This window comes from Rhinoderma darwinii, chromosome 3 (assembly GCF_050947455.1).
Source record: "Rhinoderma darwinii isolate aRhiDar2 chromosome 3, aRhiDar2.hap1, whole genome shotgun sequence".
NCBI lineage: Eukaryota > Metazoa > Chordata > Amphibia > Anura > Rhinodermatidae > Rhinoderma > Rhinoderma darwinii.
The window spans coordinates 318428115-318448801 of NC_134689.1; the positions used below are offsets into that span (position 1 = coordinate 318428115).

At 42.8% G+C, this 20687-nt stretch overlaps 1 protein-coding gene across 1 annotated transcript in view; it reads left to right on the plus strand.

Moving 5' to 3' along the window:
- Positions 1 to 20687, plus strand: part of ARRDC4 (arrestin domain containing 4) — a 52343-nt gene that overhangs the window by 21043 nt on the left and 10613 nt on the right. Inside the window, exons 2-5 of the mRNA XM_075855283.1 lie at positions 9582 to 9645; positions 12553 to 12700; positions 16999 to 17101; positions 19967 to 20223. Coding sequence (XP_075711398.1) covers positions 9582 to 9645; positions 12553 to 12700; positions 16999 to 17101; positions 19967 to 20223 — 572 coding nt within the window. The remainder of the gene's footprint in view (positions 1 to 9581; positions 9646 to 12552; positions 12701 to 16998; positions 17102 to 19966; positions 20224 to 20687) is intronic.

Below are 20687 nucleotides of genomic sequence, written 5' to 3' on the forward strand. Positions count from 1 at the left end.
CTCCTGTAGTACTACCAGTCTATGCCTTCCTCCTGTAGTACTGCTCCACTATATCTACCCTCCTCCTGTAGTACAGCCCCTCTATATCTACCCAAATCCTGTAGTACTGCCCCTCTACCATCCTCCTGTAGTACTGCCCCTATGTATCTACCATCCTACTGTAGTACTGCCCCCTCAATATCTACCCTCCTCCTGTAGTACTGCCCCCTCTATCTACCCTCCTCCTGTAGTACTGCCCCCTTTCTATCTACTGCTCATGGGATTGATTAAGAGAGCAGTGGTGGTGCCGGCGTGCAGCTGCCTAACAAGATCGCTGTTTTTTTCCCATAGTCTTGCTTGAGAGAGAAATGACACTAGGCAGGATCGAGTCAGCTGCGGGCAATGAACCACCAGGCACCTCTCACTACTAATACTGTATGCAGGCGAGTAGCAGGGAAGCTGATGCTCTGGCATCCCCCTGGACAGGAAGCTCAGAGCTGCAACCTGTCAGACCGTGAATAAAGAAAGTAGGATAGTGCCGTTTTGCAGGTTGTAGCTCTGACCTCTCTGTTCTTTGGGGTGCCTGAATGTTAGTTTCCCATGCCTGCTGAAAACACATGCAAAATGGCAAAATGTAAGCTGTAATATTAAGATTTATATTAGTCACTCTAAACCAGATGTAATAATAATAGCCATATGATAATGCATATTATTATTATTATTATTATTATTATTATTATTACATGGTGATCAATATAGAATTATGAAGGTGTAAAAACAAAACCATATAGGAATGTAAATGTAAAGTATTCCATTGGTTTCTACAGCCCAAATGTACGCCATAGTGTGTAATTTTGGCACATGTTTTTGTAAATGAGTTGTGGCTCTGGACTGCAGAATGCAGGGTGCGTAGAGCAGAGCCCGGCACAAGGGAGGCAAAGCGGCCTGGAAGGTGCACATCATATGGCAGCTGTGGAACCGGGACCGTGCCAAGAATCTTCCAAGAGTTCATTCAGTTGTGTTAGTACCACCCAACGTGTTAGTGACAGGAGTATTGAGTTGCAGAAGATGTGCATGCTGCTGTGGATGATTTATCATGCTCAGTACTATTTCTTTATGTTGGTGAGGACTGCTCAGTACTTTTGCTATATGTTGGTGAGGACTGCTCAGTAATTCTTCTCAGTATTTCTTCTGAAAAAGCAGTACTGAGCAATCCTCACCAACATTGAGAAGCCATACTGACTAATCCTATCTAACTAACACCGAGAAGCAGTACTGAGCAATCCTCAGAAACATTCAGATGCAGTACTGAGTAATCCTCAACATAGAGAAGTTCTCAGTCTTGGTGAGGATTGCTCAGCCCCACCTACCACCAATGTGGCTACGACTAAAAGTTTTCTGACCCCACCAGGGGCGTAACTAGGAAAGACTGGGCCCCATAGCAAACTTTTGACTGGGGCCCCCCCTCCGCTGGGTATCACACAACCGCCCCCTTGTAGATAGTGCCTCCCTATAGATTCCACCACACAGCGCCCCCTATAGATAGCACCATACACAGCCCCCTGTAGATAACGTCTTACAGCCCCAATCCCCCCCGTAGATAACGCCATACAGCCCCCTGTAGATAACGCCATACAGCCCCCCTGTAGATAACGCCATACAGACCACCTCTGTAGATAACGCCATACAGAGTCCCCCCTGTAGATAACGCCATACAGAGTCCCCCCTGTAGATAACACCATACAGAGTCCCCCCTATAGATAACGCCATCCAGAGTCCCCCTGTAGATAACGCCATCCAGAGTCCCCCCTGTAGATAACGCCATACAGAGTCCCCCTGTAGATAATGCCATACAGCCCCCTGTAGATAACGCCATACAGACCCCACGGTAGATAACACCACACAAACCCCCCTATAGATAACGCCATACAGAACCCCCCTGTAGATAATGCCGTACAGAGCCCCCTTTAGATAACGCAATACAGAGTCCACCCTGTAGATAACGCCATACAGACACCCCCTGTAGATAACACCATACAGTCCCCCCCTGTAGATAACGCCATACAGACCCCCCCTGTAGATAACACCATACAGAACCCCCCCCTGTAGATAACACCATACAGAACCCCCCCCTGTAGATAACGCCATACAGGGTCCCCCCTGTAGATAATGCCATACAGACCCCCCCTGTAGATAACACCATACAGACCCCCCTGAAGATAGCACAATACAGAACCCACCCGTACATTACAGAAATATTACACTAATCGGCAGCCACTTGTCTCTATCAATCACTGATAGAGAAAAGAGGCTGCTGATTAAAAATAAAATAAAAAGCAGTTCATACGTACCCGGTCGTTGTCTCGGTGACGAGTCCCTCTTCTTCCTCCAGTCCGACCTTCCTTTCTGACGCGGCAGCCTGTGATTGGCTGCAGAGGCCGCTGCAGCCTGTGATTGGCTGCAGAGGCGGTCACGTGGGATGAAGCGTCATCCCTGGAGGCCGGCCTTCTGACGTCATCCTGACGTGCGTGACCGCCACTACAGCCTGTGATTGGCTGCAGCGGTGACATGGATGAAATGTCATCGCTGGAGGCCGGACAGGAGGAAAGTAAGTCTGAACTTATTTTTTCTAATTTCATTAAAATTTTATTTTCCGAGTACCGAGCATGGTACTGTCCAGGGTGCTGAAAGAGTTACCGCCGATCAGTGCAGCCCATTAACTCTTTCAGCACCCTGGAGAGTACCATGCTCGGTGCTCGAAAACGGAAACACGGAGTGCACACGGCCGCTAAAACAGGCACACGGATCCGTCAAAAACGGCCGTGAAAACGGTGTCGGAAGTGTGCACGAGGCCTTATATCCATCATAATATAATTCCTCCAACAGAGGACTCACAAATCACCAATAAATGATCCCAACTGAATAACAAATGAAATAATCCTATCACAAAATACAGGCAGGATGACCAGTATAATGCAAAATATAACATATTTTATTAGATACAAAATACATATAAAACGACAAACCTGTGATTCAAGGATCTCCACACATAAATACTAAAAACCTCCTAGAAAGAAATGCATAGGACGGTAAATACAGCAAAGTGCAAGTGCCTGAACAATGAATGCAGCAGCCCCATACTGACAAGTGTCAAGTTAGGGAAAATAAGTAGACTAGACCGGCACAAAAGGGAGGACAAAACACAAATAAAAAAAGGGGGACCCTGATCCCCATCACGTGTTTCGCCACCTGCTTCGTCCGGGGGTATGTTTATTGTATGACCAATGTACACAATGCGATCTATAATAATTTTCTCTTCTTCTTTATCATTTTCTATTCCTTTATTAAGATGTTTTTATATTTGCACTGATTCTAAGCAACAGCCTTTCATAATTCATAAAATCATTGCTTTGCCTTCCCCAAAACCCCCTACATACTTTCTAACCAGTTTCTGTTTAATCTCAATCGTGACTGCTGCTCTTTCTGTTTGTTTACGTCCCTTGCTTCTGGTCCTGGCTTTTTCCTGTCTTGTAACCCACCATACCCATGATCCCTTGCTGCATCTGAGGAGACAGCTTACATCCCCCTTCCTCCACAGCATCTCAGCTATTTGCATACTACCATGCCCCTCTATGTTCACAGGTCATTCCCTTCTCTAATTACAGGCAGTCAGCTCCCTGCACACTGTCTCACACACACATACGCACACACACAAACACACACACACACACACACACACACACACACACACACACACACACACACACACACACACTAATAATCACACAGGAGGGATGAGGGTTACATACAGGGATGATGGGGGTTATATACAAGGATTATGGGATTAACCCTGTATATGACCCCTATCATGCCTTTATATAACCCCATCATCCCTATATATGACCCCTATCATCCCTTTATATGACCCTATCATCCCTGTCTATGACCCCCCATCATCCCTGTGTATAACCACCATCATTCCTGTACATAGCCACCATCATTCCTGTATATAACTGCTATCATCCCTGTATATAACCTACACCATTCTTGTACATAACCGCCATCATCCCTGTATATAAATAACCCCCATCATCCCTGTATATAAATAACCCCCATCATCCCTGTGTATAACCTCCATCATCCCTGTATATAACCCCATCATCACTGCGTATTACCCCATCATCCTATACAGGGATGATGGAGGATATATACTGGGATGATGGTGGTTATATACAGGAATGATGGGGGTAATTGTCACGGCGCGGGGTGTGGACCCACTGGGCCGTACCGCGTAGCGGGTTAGCAGCTGGCCAACAAGGTACAAAACAATGTCTATATTTCAAAACGGGTACCTGAGGCAATGTAGACAGTGGCAGGATCACGACTTGGCTTTCACAGCAGGAGACGCCGCGGATGCGGCGGAAGACACGACTTGGCTTTCACAGCAGGTGACGCCGCGAATGCGGTGGAAGACACGACTTGACTTTCGCAGCAGGTGACGCCGCGGATGCGGCGGTAGACACGACTTGACTTTCGCAGCAGGTGACGCCGCGGATGCGGCGGAAGACACGACTTGACTTTCGCAGCAGGTGACGCCGTGGATGCGGCGGAAGACACGACTTGGCTTTTACAGCAGGTAACGATAGTACGGGATACAGGGTACAGGCAGCAGGAACGGGCAACACTGGGAACTGGAAAACACTGGGAGACCTTTAGCAAGACAGACTAGGGTATACAACAACGCTCAGGCAAGGAACCAGTGGGCAAAGCCCCTTTTTATAGTCCAGCAGCCATTTGGGCTGATAACTGATTACTGGCAGCTGGACGCGTACTGGCCCTTTAAGGGAACGGGGAACAGCGCGAGGACCCGGAAGACAGTGCCGGCGTCTGCCAGAGGGAGGAGGACGCCGAGCAGAGAGGTGTCTATGGCCGGGATCGTCAGGGGGTGAGTTAGAACGGCGATCCCCGGCCATGGACGTAACAGTAATACACAGGGATGATGGGGGTAATACACAGGGATGATGGGGGTTATATATAGGGATGATGGGGTTATATACAGTGATGTTGGAGATAATCCACAGGGACGTTGAGGGATATACACAGGGATGTTGAGAGTTATACACAGGGATGTTGAGAGTTATACACAGAGATGATGGGGTTTATACACAGGGATGATGGGGGTTATACACAGGAATGATAGGGGTTATGTATAGGGATGATGGGGTTGTATACAGGGATGTTAGGGATAATCCACAGGAATGTTGAGGGTTATAAACAGGGATGTTGAGCGTTACTGGCAGCTGGACGCGTACTGGCCCTTTAAGGCCATGCACGCGCGAACGCGCGCGCCCTGCGGGGAACGGCGTGAGGACCCGGAAGACAGTGCCGGCGTTTGCCAGAGGGAGGAGGACGCCGAGCAGAGAGGTGTCCATGGCCGGGATCGTCAGGGGGTGAGTTAGAACGGCGATCCCCGGCCATGGACGTAACAGTAATACACAGGGATGATGGGGGTAATACACAGGGATGATGGGGGTTATATATAGGGATGATGGGGTTATATACAGTGATGTTGGGGATAATCCACAGGGACGTTGAGGGATATACACAGGGATGTTGAGAGTTATACACAGGGATGTTGAGAGTTATACACAGAGATGATGGGGTTTATACACAGGGATGATGGGGGTTATACACAGGAATGATAGGGGTTATGTATAGGGATGATGGGGTTGTATACAGGGATGTTAGGGATAATCCACAGGAATGTTGAGGGTTATAAACAGGGATGTTGAGCGTTACTGGCAGCTGGACGCGTACTGGCCCTTTAAGGCCGTGCACGCGCGAACGCGCGTGCCCTGCGGGGAACGGCGTGAGGACCCGGAAGACAGTGCCGGCGTCTGCCAGAGGGAGGAGGACGCCGAGCAGAGAGGTGTCCATGGCCGGGATCGTCAGGGGGTGAGTTAGAACGGCGATCCCCGGCCATGGACGTAACAGTAATACACAGGGATGATGGGGGTAATACACAGGGATGATGGGGGTTATATATAGGGATGATGGGGTTATATACAGTGATGTTGGGGATAATCCACAGGGACGTTGAGGGATATACACAGGGATGTTGAGAGTTATACACAGGGATGTTGAGAGTTATACACAGAGATGATGGGGTTTATACACAGGGATGATGGGGGTTATACACAGGAATGATAGGGGTTATGTATAGGGATGATGGGGTTGTATACAGGGATGTTAGGGATAATCCACAGGAATGTTGAGGGTTATAAACAGGGATGTTGAGCGTTATACACAGGGATGTTGAGAGCTATACACAGGGATGATGGAGGTTATACACTGGGATGATGGAGGTTATACACAGGGATGATGGAGGTTATACACAGGGATGATAGGGGTAATACACAGGGATGATGGGGTTATATACAGGGATGTTGGGGGTAATACTCAGGGATGATGTGGGTTAAACATAGGGATGATGAACCCCCATCAATCCTGTATATAACCCAATCATCCCCGTATTTATATAACCCCCATCATCCCTGTATATCATTATATAACACCCATCTTCCCTGTATTTACGTAACCTGCGTAATCACTTTATATATGTAACCATCGTGGCGTGCAGGGATTGAGACATAACTTGAATACCGCCCACTGCTCCTTCTACATCAGAGAGTAGAAGGAGGAGGGGGCTTGTACTATGAGAGACGATATTCTGTGTCTTTGCTCAGCCAGCCCTTCCGGCTGAGCAGAGACACGGCGCGTCATCAACTACGTTTACAGGCAGTGGGACCAGAGTCGGAGCTCTGAAGAGCTCGTGAAACATCCGCCTGCCCCACTACTTGTAAACCTACTTGCCACTGCTCAGCCAGAAGTACTGGCCGAGCAAAGATACGGAACGTTGTCTTTCATAGTACATGCCCCTCCTCCTCCTACATCAGAGAGTAGAAGGAGGAGGGAGCGTGTACTATGAGAGACGACGTTCCGTGTCTTTTCTCAGCCAGCACTTCCGGCTTGCAGAGGCACGGCGCGTCATCAACTATGTTTACATGCAGTGGGACCAGAGGCGGAGCTCTGAAGCGCCCATTGCCTGTAAACCTACTTGATGACGTGCCTTACCTCTTCTCAGCCGGAAGTGCTGGCTGAGAAAAGACACGGAACGTCAGAGGTAGTGAAAAGTTTACTCTGGATGGGGTCACGTGACTGCAAGTCAGAACATAGTAACGCTGCCACATATAAACATACATTATATTAGAAAGTTAATTATATATGTCACATTAAGGCCAGATTCAGACGAACGTGATTTGCGTCCGTGCAGCCCGCATGGTTTTCACGCGGCTCGCACGGACCTATACAAGTCTATGGGGGCAGTACAGACAGTCCGTGCGTTTTGCTAGGCGTGAGTGATGATGATTTGCTGCAGAATGCTAAAGAATGATAAACCTACCCTGACACACACAAACTGTCTATACTGTTTGTGAGTCCTCTGTGTAGAGTCCAGTGTCCAGTGTATTTCTATGAGATGCTGCTCCTCACTGCCTCCTGTGTAAAAACTGACAACGAGAAATCTATTAAAAGGCAGGAGGCAGAGCAGACAGGCTGAAACTGCATCACTGAGACTATGCAGTGTGAGAACAGAAGTTCTATGTCGCTGATTTATCACTTGCTGCACTTAGACAGGACACAGCAGAGCAAGTGCAGTGTGATGAGATTCCATCCCCTCTGCCTCTGCAAAGCCAGAAGCATCATGGGAAATGTAGTCTGCATTAGGTGAACAATATCAGAGGGGGAAAAGGAACCAAGATGGCGGACAAACAATAAATGGCCCATAGACTGAAACAGGTATACACAAGGCATACACAAGATCCTCTACATTATTATTTAATTACAGCCTATGCTGCACTATATAGGCAAACAAAAAAATTGCTAGAATGCTTCTTTAATGCAGTGATTCACATTCTGTAATATTTCTACCAGGCAATGTTCAGGGAAAACGAAATGTCCCTCTGAATTATTTGAGCACATTTATGCTGTTAAAATATGTCTAACGTCCTGCTTGGCCCTTTCCGATGATGAAAAGTGGTCACAAGACCAGGAAAGGACAGCAAAGAAACCAATCTGTGCTTACCACTCTGGTTTTCGTACCACTCCAGCCATTGAATGACTCTTGTACTGTATGTATACTCTACTAGAGAGTGCTAATGGCTAAATACGGAGTATATGGAGGCTATATGGCAGATTATCCGTAAAAAACGCCATTTAACTTTAAATTGGGTATGATTTGTGATTGAAAATTGGTAATTGAAACATGTTATAAATCTGAATTGTAAGTTCACTCTTTCTTATACACACTGTTCAAAAAAAAAAAAAAAGGAAGAATCTACAATAAAAGGGCTTTTCAATTACCTAAAAAAAATCCTGTCCGCGAAGTGCACTGCTGTTTGTAAACATGCCCTCCCCTTTCTCTCCTAGTCTGTGGTGTTCATTGGTGAATTAATTTCCCTAACTAACCAGATACCCGCTTGCAGGGTTCATATTCGTGTATTTAAATAAAAAGACATCTACAATAGGCACTGTTCACGGTCACCGGACATTGTACAAAACCAATAGATGGAGCTCAAGAAGTAAACTCACTTCTGTTTGCTGTACAACATATTTCAACCTTGTAACAGGGTCTTCGTGAAGTTCATAGTAAGTACATCTATTGGTTCTGTACAATGTCCAGTGACTGTGAGCAGCACCCACTGTACATGCCTTTTTCCTACATGATTATATACACATGATGTTGTAGGAAACTAAAGGACAGGTTCTGGTGTTAAAACAAATCAGAGCTTCTTACAGCATCGGAGCAACAAGGCAAAAAGCAATGCAATGGGTGCAAGCCTCAAAGGAACCTGATCCAAAGTCCCACAAATGGAATTCAAACATAGAGAATGACGTGGCAGCACATCCAAAATAAATGGAATTTTATTCACCCACAGGTGCGACGTTTCAGTCCAACAGGACCTTTCCCAAGCATTCTCAAACAGGTTCTGGTGTTGGCATGTGTGGCTTGTAGATAAGATGACCATGTGATAGGTCCATTAGTCTGGAAAATGCTACATGGAGTTGCGTCTATGTGAAGCCGTAAGATGAGTGCACACATTTTGAAGCGACTTTTCACAAAATGCATTTTAAAATAAAAATTGGCCTAAACAATTTCATGAATGTGGGTTAATAAGTCGACCCAGTAGAGTGGCAAAGGCAGAGAGAGGAATAGCACAGCAGCTCTCAAGTGCGAGGACCCGACCAGACATCTCCTATTATCTCAGTTTCCAGGACCTTTAGGAGTGTGGATTGAGGTTGAGTGGGATATTGGGATTAACTACAGTTATACTAAAAACTACCAGGTTTGACGTGGCATTTGGTTTTAAATTTTGGGAGCCATGGCTTTTTTGCTCCGCTTTTGTGCAGACCCTCTTTTATATTTTCCTTAGCTCTGCACATGTTAGTTTACATGAAAACAAATATTTTATTTTATCTCCTGTTAATACATACTGTACATCTTAATGAAACAATTGCATATTGACCTTTATTGTTTCTCGTAGGTGAAACTCACATGTTTACAGTCGGGAATCACAAACTTAATTTTCATTTCCAGCTTCCTAATGGGTGAGTGTATTTCTACACATCAAGTTGTATATTTTATTCACTTTGTATTGATGAAATATTAGCCTTTTTAAAATATTGGATGTATCAAATCTCTCCAAACTGTGGGTTTAAAAAAATGTTTGTTTTTTGTCGTATTCACAATGGCTGCTTCTGTTTTTTACTAGAGAAACACTAAGTCGGCCTATTATATTCATGGGACCAGCTGGTTTATTCTGTGTATAGTCAACAACGGATGTCTAATCTCAGAAGAGAGGAACAGAAAATTTGTTTTAGCTTATACTTGCCAAGTTTGGAGAAATTACACCAGAAGGGACATATTACAATTTTTTTACTATTTGCCCTCCCTATTTTTATAGGGAATTTCCCCCACCTAGGGCATTTGAATTGCAAATGAGTTGGATATGACCTCCTAAACAAATACAGTCACAAGACCCCCTAAATACAGACTCCGACCAGATCCCCTAGACTAATACAGATCTTAGACTGCCTAAAGTAATACAGACTTCGGACAAGACCCCCAAAATAAATAAAGACACTCTGTACTCGCCTCTCCTTGTTCCTGCAGCTTTCAGTCCTCTTCAGTCCAGTACTGCGCACCTCCGTAGATAACCTCCAGAATCAGGACATTCTCTGCTGTGGAGCCAAGACGTGAAGAAGACTGCAGAAATAGGGAGAGTTAAGTATTTAGTCAGCATGTGGGGCACACGGGAGGCTTGCTTGCTCTTCTGGGAGTTCAGGAAGACTCCCCTTTTTCCAGGAGCCTCCTGGACATTCCGGGAGAGTTGGCAAGTATGTTTTAACTATTACTGGTGGTCCCTGTTGTTTGAACCTAAAAATAAAAACTTTCTACAATTCTATCGACATATAACCTTAAAGGAAAACTCTGACCGCTCCCTTCTGCCCCCATACCCACAACTACAAGATTAAATTAAATGTAAGTATAAATACCCAGAAATCCTTGTTCCATTGCTACTTCCATCTACCTCTCTTGCATCCACATCCATAAGTACATATAAATAAGTTCTACCAGACTGCACTGAGTATCCCAATTTGTTATATGTCTACCCTCCCTGCGGTTCTCAAAAATAATTAAAAAAAAAAATATTGGCTCCAGGGTTTCTGGGTTTGGAGCAAGTTTCATTATATGTATTATTTGTATTTTTTATGGTCACAATCTCCACCATTGATAATAGGTTGTGGACACAGCTCCCCTCCTATACCATCCTGCACAATCACCTCTGCACAGGTCACAAAGAATGCCTAGAAAATTCTCCCATAGAATGTCACATGGCTGCTCTAAAGCCTATCTCTGAATGCTGTTAATATGGTTGCCCCCATTATCATGTGAACATTTTTAATTAAAAGATACATTATGAAAAATGAAAACAGTTCAGAAAAAAAACATTGCTTCACTATCTGGTTAGAAAAAAGTAGGTGATACACTCCCTTTAATTAAAAAGTCTTACTGTGTCTAAAGCTTCTATGTAGACTTTGCATCTCCATTGTAACAGACAACAAGTAAACTCTGTCAGAAGTGTGTAGTCTGATCCTGCAGTCATATAACCTTCTATCTGTCCTCTACTTTTTCTAACTTACCAAATGTACGTTCATATATATTAAGTGACAAATGGAAGGAAGAATGACTACAGGATCAGACTACAAAGTGTTTGTTGTCTGTTTCTATGAAAATATATAGGCCTTCATGGGAACTGTAGAAACAAAACGATAGGACATTTCTTAATGAATATCTGTTGCTAAGTTGCTTCTTTTTAATTTTAGATGCATTGGAAGAATAGAATACAATTGGTTATGAAGGTGTATATAGCCTTTAAATCTTGCTTCTCTTGCCAGATAATAAACAGCACTCCTGCCTATCTGTAGATATGTCCTCTATTTTTGCTCCTTAGTAATCCTCATGGCTAGGGACAGCGGGCTCTTGGATAGTACCTGATATTACTCACCATAGTCTACCCCTATGTAAAGAGACACTCTTGCAGGGAAAAAACAAATCTTATGCCAACGCCCTCCATTTGAAAATAAATATTTTATTTTTCCATTTTCCACTCTGTGGTGGACTAGATCAGCTTGTGGCACGTGTTAACACACTTTACCAGATCTTGTTTTCTATGACAATGCTGATTCTCTGTAAGCCCCATGCACAAGACCATAAATATTGTCCATAAATGCATAATTGCAGACCACAATTGTGATCCGCAATTACGGACGCATTCACTTTTATTGTTCATGGACACCTTCCCGTTTATTTACGGAAGGTGTCCGGGCCGTTAGAAGTGTACCGCAAAAGATAGAACATGTCCTTTCTTTTGCTTTTTACGGTCCGTACTCCCATACTTTGTATGGGAGCACGGGCTGAAATGGCGGGCGGCTGTCCGCGGCCGGCGGCGGCTGGCCATGCCCGCAGTCGCGTCCCGTGATTACGGGCACGTCCATGTGCATGGGGCCTAAGAGTCTCAGGTGGGTTATATCATTGCTTGCTTGTATCCTTAAAACTTAGCAGAAAGTCTAAAGCTGGCCAATACTCATCAAATAACTGTCAGATAAACAACTATTTTTCCCCACTTCACATTAGCTCGGCCGAGCTTGCATGTTTATTTTAATGGAAAGTGAGAGTAGAAAGCCGCTGCCAGACACCTCTGGGAGTGGCTTATCTCCTACGGGAACAAAGGTTGACATCCAACATGCCCGATCCCTCTTTCCCCCAACATCTGCCATCAAGGAAGAAACAGGAGGCCCTCATGCTAACTTTCCTCTTATGTGTATGTGAGGGTCAGCCTCTACATAGCCTAAAATGGTTGGCTACAAAAAACAACTGTACAGCAAATATAGATAAAAGCATTCATGCTTAGTGTCATTTTAATAACCTGTTTCTGTTTTCTTTCCTCCTAGACCACTGGTAACATGTTTTACAGGAAAATATGGTAGGGTGCAATATTGGCTCTCTGCCATTTTGGAAAGACCACTAGTGCCTGCTTACAGTGCCCACCGTGAGCTGCGAGTCACCAGCCGTATTGATGTCAATTCTCCACCTCTGCTGGTAAGAATCCTGTTAATAACAAAGTTGTTTTTTTCTAAAAACCTTACTTCTTTCTGAATGACTTCCTTTAATTTGTGTTTACCTTCCAATAGCAAGTAATTTTATCTGTCTGCGTTTGGTATCTGCACTGGTAATGTATGCAGGCGTGCCAATTTGTTTTATTAGCTCTACATCACGCAGTCCCATTTACCGCAGAGCCTGCATTTGTAAGGCTCGCTGTCCTAAACGTGAATAATGACAGCTGCAGAAGACATAATTATGGGAGACTTATTATTAATCATTGCAGGTCTGCTATCTAACGCAGACCATTATATGTCACGTATCCATCCCTTTTTCATGCCATTTTCTACCACTAAGTAAGTGTATGCAGCTGCTGGCGGAATCCTTTCAGCTATCATGCCCTAATGGCAAATTGGATCACATTAAAGCATTGAACTCCATAATGACTGCAAATACATAGTACGGCAGGGAGGATCAGAGCATGAGGAACAACACAGTGGCGAGATGTGGAGCTAATGAGCTTTATACTTTTATCTGCACCCATTTTATCAAAATAATATACAATTATACCTTGCACTTTTATGACAGCTATACAGCAGCCTAATGGTTCAGTATTTAAATATGAATGATATCATCACAGAAAAACACTCTAGCAGTTAAAGCCGATTTTAAACAACACCAATTTGACAAAGTATCATAGAATTTTTTATTTTTTTTTGGAATGGAAAAATATAAAGGAAACTTTTTATAACTTTACAAACTTCAAGTCTTTTTTAGCCCTTGCACAGTGTCAATAAACAGTAGTCACTCCCTTGGACTTTTTCCATATATTGTTATCTAACAAAACTGAATGTCTTTTTTGGGGTTTTTTTGCTCTGGATAAAGGAGATAGATGTTGGTCAAACTCACAGGGGTCTAATAGTAGCTCTGTTGGCCACCAGCTCACCTGCCCCATAGCTCGCCTTATTATTTTTTCCCTGGAACCCTCTGATTATGACAAATGGGTAAGAGAGATATTGGGGTACTTTAATCACACCTGAATTTTGAAGCTTTCAGTGTAGTTACATTTCAACATATGTTTTCTTATGTAAACCTTTTATGCAAGTTTAAATATGCATATAGGAAATTGACAGTTTTTACATTTTGAATATCTTCGATGAAAAGTAGGTGGGAAAATAACGGAAAATCCTTCGTTTTTAAAGTATATTTCTACTAAAGTAGATCATAGATTTGATAGCTATGATGCATATGTACGTTTATTTTACAGGTGGGAATTCATTTTTGTGGTACCCGTTTATAAAAAGATGTGCCCACATGCTATAGTAAATACATAGATTAGTGATTATTGTTACATGGAATGTCTGATGCATTCATAGAAAGCCGTGTTCATAAACCCTCAATAGAGAAGCCTTATGGATGAAAATAAGCAGATCTGCACAAGTTATTATAAAATGTGAACAAAATTGCTTTGTAATTTTAACCTTATTTAGATATTCCCCTTCAATATATTTTCACATTGTCAGGCTGTGATAACATTAGGAGACTTTTACTACTCATATCCCTAAAACTCTATTATTTAGGGGAGATTGTGCTGTAGGGCTTTTGCTATGGGGATTCATGGCTACTTGTAAGGCCCCAGTTTAGAGGCTACAAACAAACCTGGTGACATGCGATTTTTTTCTATCCTCCTCCGTTATTTAGATATTGGTGCCGTTATATTTGGCGCCCGATATGTAAATAACCCCCTGAACCATCAATTGGGGGAGTTCTTTATTTCTAAATGGCATGGAGGCGTGTTACTTATCACTCTGACACTGTCCGATCAGCTATGGACAGTGTGAGAGAGGCTTGTGCTGTGTGATCTCTCTCCCGAGATCTCACAGTCTTGTCATTCTGCAGAGAGTGTGTGCAATATTTGTAAGGATAAGCTTCCTACTTACCGGCTTTTATTGTTTCACTGATGCACTGATGACCGTCCTCCCAGCGACAGCTGTCAGACGATTAATGTCCCGGGTTTCGGCACCGAAACTGTTGACGCAGTTCTGGTCAAAATATATTAGACTGAAGTTTCAGGTGGGTGTGTCAACTGACAAACTTCAGTACACTTGCACAGATCCAAATAAATCCAATAGGTATATTGATATATCGGAGAGAAGTAAGAGACAGAGACAATGTTTGTATCAATGTAGCTTGTACAATGCTTTGTACCAAAATAATCCTTTTTTGCTTTATTTATAAAATGCAATTACAATAATATATTTCAAAAGGGGAGAAGGCTTGAACTTAGCCAACCATTTACAATAGGCAGTTGGCTCTATCTCAGCCAATTGCATACAATGGGGAGTTGGTCGTGCTGAGCCAATCACAAGCATGAATGCCTTTTTACATTTACGACTACAATTTCACATAACATGCAATGTCACCACGGGTGATGGATCATAATGACCCCGCAGCTGCCATATCACCAGTTTATTCCTCATAACAAAAATGGTAAACAAACTGTGTTCCCAGACGGCACAGGGCGGCAGACTCATTTCTCATAATAAAGAACTGGTAAAATAACAAGAAATCCTAACATTAGCAAAGAATCAAAAACATAATTAGGCTCTGTTCACACCTGCGTTGGGGTCCCGTTCTGACATTACGTCTAAGCTTTCCGTCAGAACGGGACCCTGAACTGACACAAACGGAAACCAGAGGTTTCCATTTCCATCACCATTGATTTCAATGGTGACGGATCCGGTACCCATGGTTTCCGTTTGTCTCTGTTGTGCACCGGACCCGTCGTTTTGCCGGAAGCAATAGCGTAGTCGACTAAAATTGATACTCTATGCAAGATGGAGTCACATAACCATGCTTTCAAAATGGAGTCACATAAACATATTTTACTTACTTTCACAATAAGGTGTGCGATAGGATGTCTGAAAACATATCACTCATTGTTGCCATCGGTAAAACGGGCGCTTTATCAGTGTTGTTAGACTTGCAAGAAGGGATTATTATTGGCTTTCGGGCCAGGAGTGTCAGTATTTATCAAACAGCGCAGTGTGTGAACTGTTCGCGTGCTGCTGTGGTGAAAGTGTATCGTGAGTGGACGAATGGCACCATTGAGAATAACCGATCTGGAAACTGCGGAGCACCACCTGCCATTGATCTGAGACGTGAACGTCGGCTACGATGGTGTACGAGGGCCGAATGACATGCTACAGTGGAGCAGCAGCTCACGGTGAAAATCAAACAGGGGGCTACCAGACGTGTGTCTAAAAAAATTCAGCGAACCCTACTGCGTATGGGGTTCCGAAGAAGACTGATGGTCACTGCTCCTATGCTAACAAAGGTGCATCGGAAAAAAATACTTTAATTTACACAGCAGTTTAAGAATTTAATCACCAGTGATTGGCAAAGGGTTGCTTTCTTGGTTGAGTCACGTTTTCTGCCTAATCGAACGGATGGATGTTGGCGTGTCAGGCGAGAAACATCAGAGAACAAAAACCCTGCAACTATTGCTGGAAGAACACAAGCTGGTGGCGGCAGCGTTATGGCCTGGGGAATTTTTTTCATGACATTCTATGGGCCCACTCATCCAAGTGGAAGGTATTCTTAACCGATTTGGGTATGAATCCATCGTTGCAGATCACGTCCACCCATACATGCTGTTTGTCTTCCCTGGGGCAAATGAAATCTTCCAGTAAGACAATGCGACATATCACATGGCTAGAAATGTCTGACAGTTGGAAGAGCGTGACCAAGACTTCCAAGTACTTCCCTGGCCACCTAATTCGCCAGACTTGAACCCAATTGAGCATCTGTGCGACCACTTCGATAATCTTGTTCGCTCTATGGATCTTTCCCCACGCACCCTCCAACAAATGTGGGATGCACTGCAGTCAGCATGGCTCCAGAGACCACATAAATTGGAGTTTCAGTTGTTTTCACAGGAAGAGTACCACATTTAAATAATGTTTTTACTATAGTGTATTCTATTTTGACCTAATCGTATTCGTCAGCATAATGTTATCCTGTTGAAAGCAAAAGGGTAAGCCATTAGCACTGCAGGTGATCAATGCTGTATAAACATTGTAAAGTGTGACCATGTGATAGGCATAATCTTGTATTTGCCTTTTATATGATATGCCTGCTATGTTCCCATCTGGATAACCTATTTGCTATCTAGTAATTGCACTTTTTAATGACAGAAGATTTTCTTAAAGTGTGTCTGTTTTTAACATCACTGTGATTGTATTTTATGTGTATTTATATTTTATCAATGCAGCATGAAAACTATTTTTATTTCCTAGACTCCTGTACAACGATCAAAAGAGAAAATGGTTGGTTGCTGGCTGTGCACCTCGGGACCAATTTCTTTAAGTGCCAAAATTGGGAGAAAGGGTTATTGTAATGGTAGGTTCATAATGGATAAATAGGCTGGTAATCGGTGATATTTTGAGATATTGATTCATAGATAATGATTTATGTAGACAGAGGATGTGTCCCAATAATTAAAAGCTGAGCATTGAGCGGAATTTTCAGCAATTTCTATCACTTAGATGCAGAATATCCTATGTAGAGAAACTCTGACCCTTCTTCCTTCATCAAATTCTGTCTCCCAGCTCATTCTTACAGTGAAGGAAATAAGTATTTGATCCCTTGCTGATTTTGTAAGTTTGCCCACTGTCAAAGACATGAACAGTCTAGAATTTTTAGGCTAGGTTAATTTTACCAGTGAGAGATAGATTATATATATGAAAAGAAAAAAAAAAAACTGAAAATCACATAGTCAAAATTATATATATTTATTTGCATTGTGCACAGAGAAATAAGTATTTGATCCCTTTGGCAAACAAGACTTAATAGTTGGTGCCAAAACCCTTGTTGGCAAGCACAGCAGTCAGACGTTTTTTGTAGTTGATGATGAGGTTTGCACACATGTTAGACGGAATTTTGGCCCACTCCTCTTTGCAGATCATCTGTAAATCATTACGATTTCGACGCTGTCGCTTGGCAACTCGGATCTTCAGCTCCCTCCATAAATTTTTGATGGGATTAAGGTCTGGAGACTGGCTAGGCCACTCCATGACCTTAATGTCCTTCTTTTTGAGCCACTCCTTTGTTGCCTTGGCTGTATGTTTCGGGTCATTGTCGTGCTGGAAGACCCAGCCACGAGCCATTTTTAATGTCCTGGTGGAGGGAAGGAGGTTGTCACTCAGGATTTGACGGTACATGGCTCAATCCATTCTCCCATTGATACAGTGAAGTAGTCCTGTGCCCTTAGCAGAGAAACACCCCCAAAACATAATGTTTCCACCTCCATGCTTGACAGCGGGGACGGTGTTCTTTGGGTCAGAGGCAGCATTTCTCTTCCTCCAAACACGGCGAGTTGAGTTAATGCAAAAGAGCTCAATTTTAGTCTCATCTGACCACAGCACCTTCTCCCAATCACTCTCAGAATCATCCAGATGTTCATTTGCAAACTTCAGACGGGCCTGTACATGTGCCTTCTTGAGCAGGGGGACCTTGCGGGCACTGCAGGATTTTAATCCATTACTGCGTAATGTGTTACCAATGGTTTTCTTGGTGACTGTGGTCCCAGCTGCCTTGAGATCATTAACAAGTTCCCCCCGTGTAGTTTTCGGCTGAGCTCTCACCTTCCTCAGGATCGATGTCGATTGACAGTCATTTTGTATGTCTTCCATTTTCTTACTATTGCACCAACAGTTGTCTCCTTCTCACCCAGCGTCTTACTTATGGTTTTGTAGCCCATTCCAGCCTTGTGCAGATCTATGATCTTGTTCCTGACATCCTTAGAAAGCTCTTTGGTCTTGCCCATGTTTTAGAGATTCGAGTCAGACTGATTAATTGAGTCTGTGGACAGGAGTCTTTTATACAGGTGACCATTTAAGACAGCTGTCTTTAATGCAGGCACCAAGTTGATTTGGAGTGTGTAACTGGTCTGGAGGAGGCTGAATTCTTAATGGTTGGTAGGGGATCAAATACTTATTTCTCTGTGCACAATGCAAATAAATATATATAATTTTGACTACGTGATTTTCTCTTTTTTTTTTATATAATCTATCTCTCACTGGTAAAATTAACCTAGCCTAAAAATTCTAGACTGTTCATGTCTTTGACAGTGGGCAAACTTACAAAATCAGCAAGGGATCAAATACTTATTTCCTTCACTGTATATCTTATCTTTTATGTCTTATGGGTAGTCCTATGTGTTGCACAGAATATCTACTGGTGACCAAAGGTATTAGAGGAGATTTACTTACTTAAAGGGGTATTCCGGTTTCAGCAATTAAATGTTATTTTTTTGTGTAATGAAAAGCTATACATTTTTGTAATATACTTTCTGTATAAATGCCTCACTATTTTCAAGATCTGTTTATTGTGATCCAATAGGAACATTCATTGTTTACTTCCAGTGGATAAAAACCTGCCCTGGTCATGTGATGGTTACACAGATGCTGTGCTCGTTACAAAACACAAATCTTATACACATACTGTAATTGTAACGAGCCGCACAGCTGCGTGTCCATCCCATGACTGGCAAATTTTTATCTTGTGGAAGTAGACCATGAAATTTCCTACCTACTGCAAGAGGAAACCTTGAAAACCGTGAAGAATTGATACAGAAAGTAGATTGGAAAATTGTATAACTTTTCATTATACAAAGAATAATATTTGCTGAAACCAAAATGCACCAGAAGTCTATAACAAATTGCACCAAAATAATGGAGTATGTAGTGTACTTATTATGTGTTTCAGATACTTTTTACACCTAGCTTGACAGTTTTTAAAAGTGCATAGAAAACGGGGTGTGGCTAAGAGGAGCCATAAAATTCCCCAAATTTACTAGACGTGACATTTATTTGTAAAATATTAGTGTTTATCAACGACAGACATCAGGTGCTATAAGGAAGAGAAACGTGTCTTATATAATTAGTCATATAATGCACTTTGATAAAGTTGGTACAATTTGCGCCATTTTCATTGACTCCTAAATGCATGACTCCTTTGACCTATTGATAAATCTCCTCTATTGTGTCATCTACATGTATGGGCATTGAAGTCACTAAAACAGCAAGTCTCATTGACTGTTTCTTTTATCCCGTGCCACAATCATGAAAATAGAGCTGTATGGGGGAGCGATTCAGCGCAATAATATAAGTACATTTTCTACTATGTTTTGTAAATATAAAGATATTTGTAATAATGATCTCCATGAAAATTGCCTTATAGTACCATCTTTTGTCTTCATTTTAGGGGAGGCCATACCAATCTATGCAGAAATTGAAAATGGGTCATCACGATTAGTGGTTCCCAAAGCTGCTATAGTCCAAATTCAAAGTTTTATTGTCCATGGGAAGACGAAAACACACAGACAAATGCTAGCCAGAGTGCGCGGGAATCATATAGCATCTGGAAGTACTGAAACTTGGAATGGAAAGACGCTGAAAATACCTCCAGTAACACCCACAATTACAGACTGTCACATCATCCGTGTGGAGTATGTTCTAGCTGTACGTACATGTTTGGAACTTTATACACCTTACATTTGATTTTTTTACTGTCCTAGTGTCTATAAAGATTTGATTTTAACAGTACACTGACTTCACCCAAAATTCATATTATGGTTTTCATCCAGTATTTAATGAAGACCAAAGAAAGCAGATATGAGTGATTATGGAGTGGTGTTTAGGGACCTGGTGAAAATTTCTAGGAACTGCTTTATAATTAATTTTGCTTATAATTAAGAGATATTATACACCTGCCCTTCGGTGTCATTCACACCAGCTTTCTTTTTATAAACAGCTCGCAAGGGGTTGTTCAGTCCCAAAAAAAATGTATGGCCTATCCTCAGTATAGGCCATCAATATCTGATCGGTCAGGGTCCGACTCTCGGCACACCCCAAATCATCTGTTCTGAAGGGCAAAGGAAATGAAGGATTGGCCATCAATTTTTGGAATTGGACAACCCCTTTAA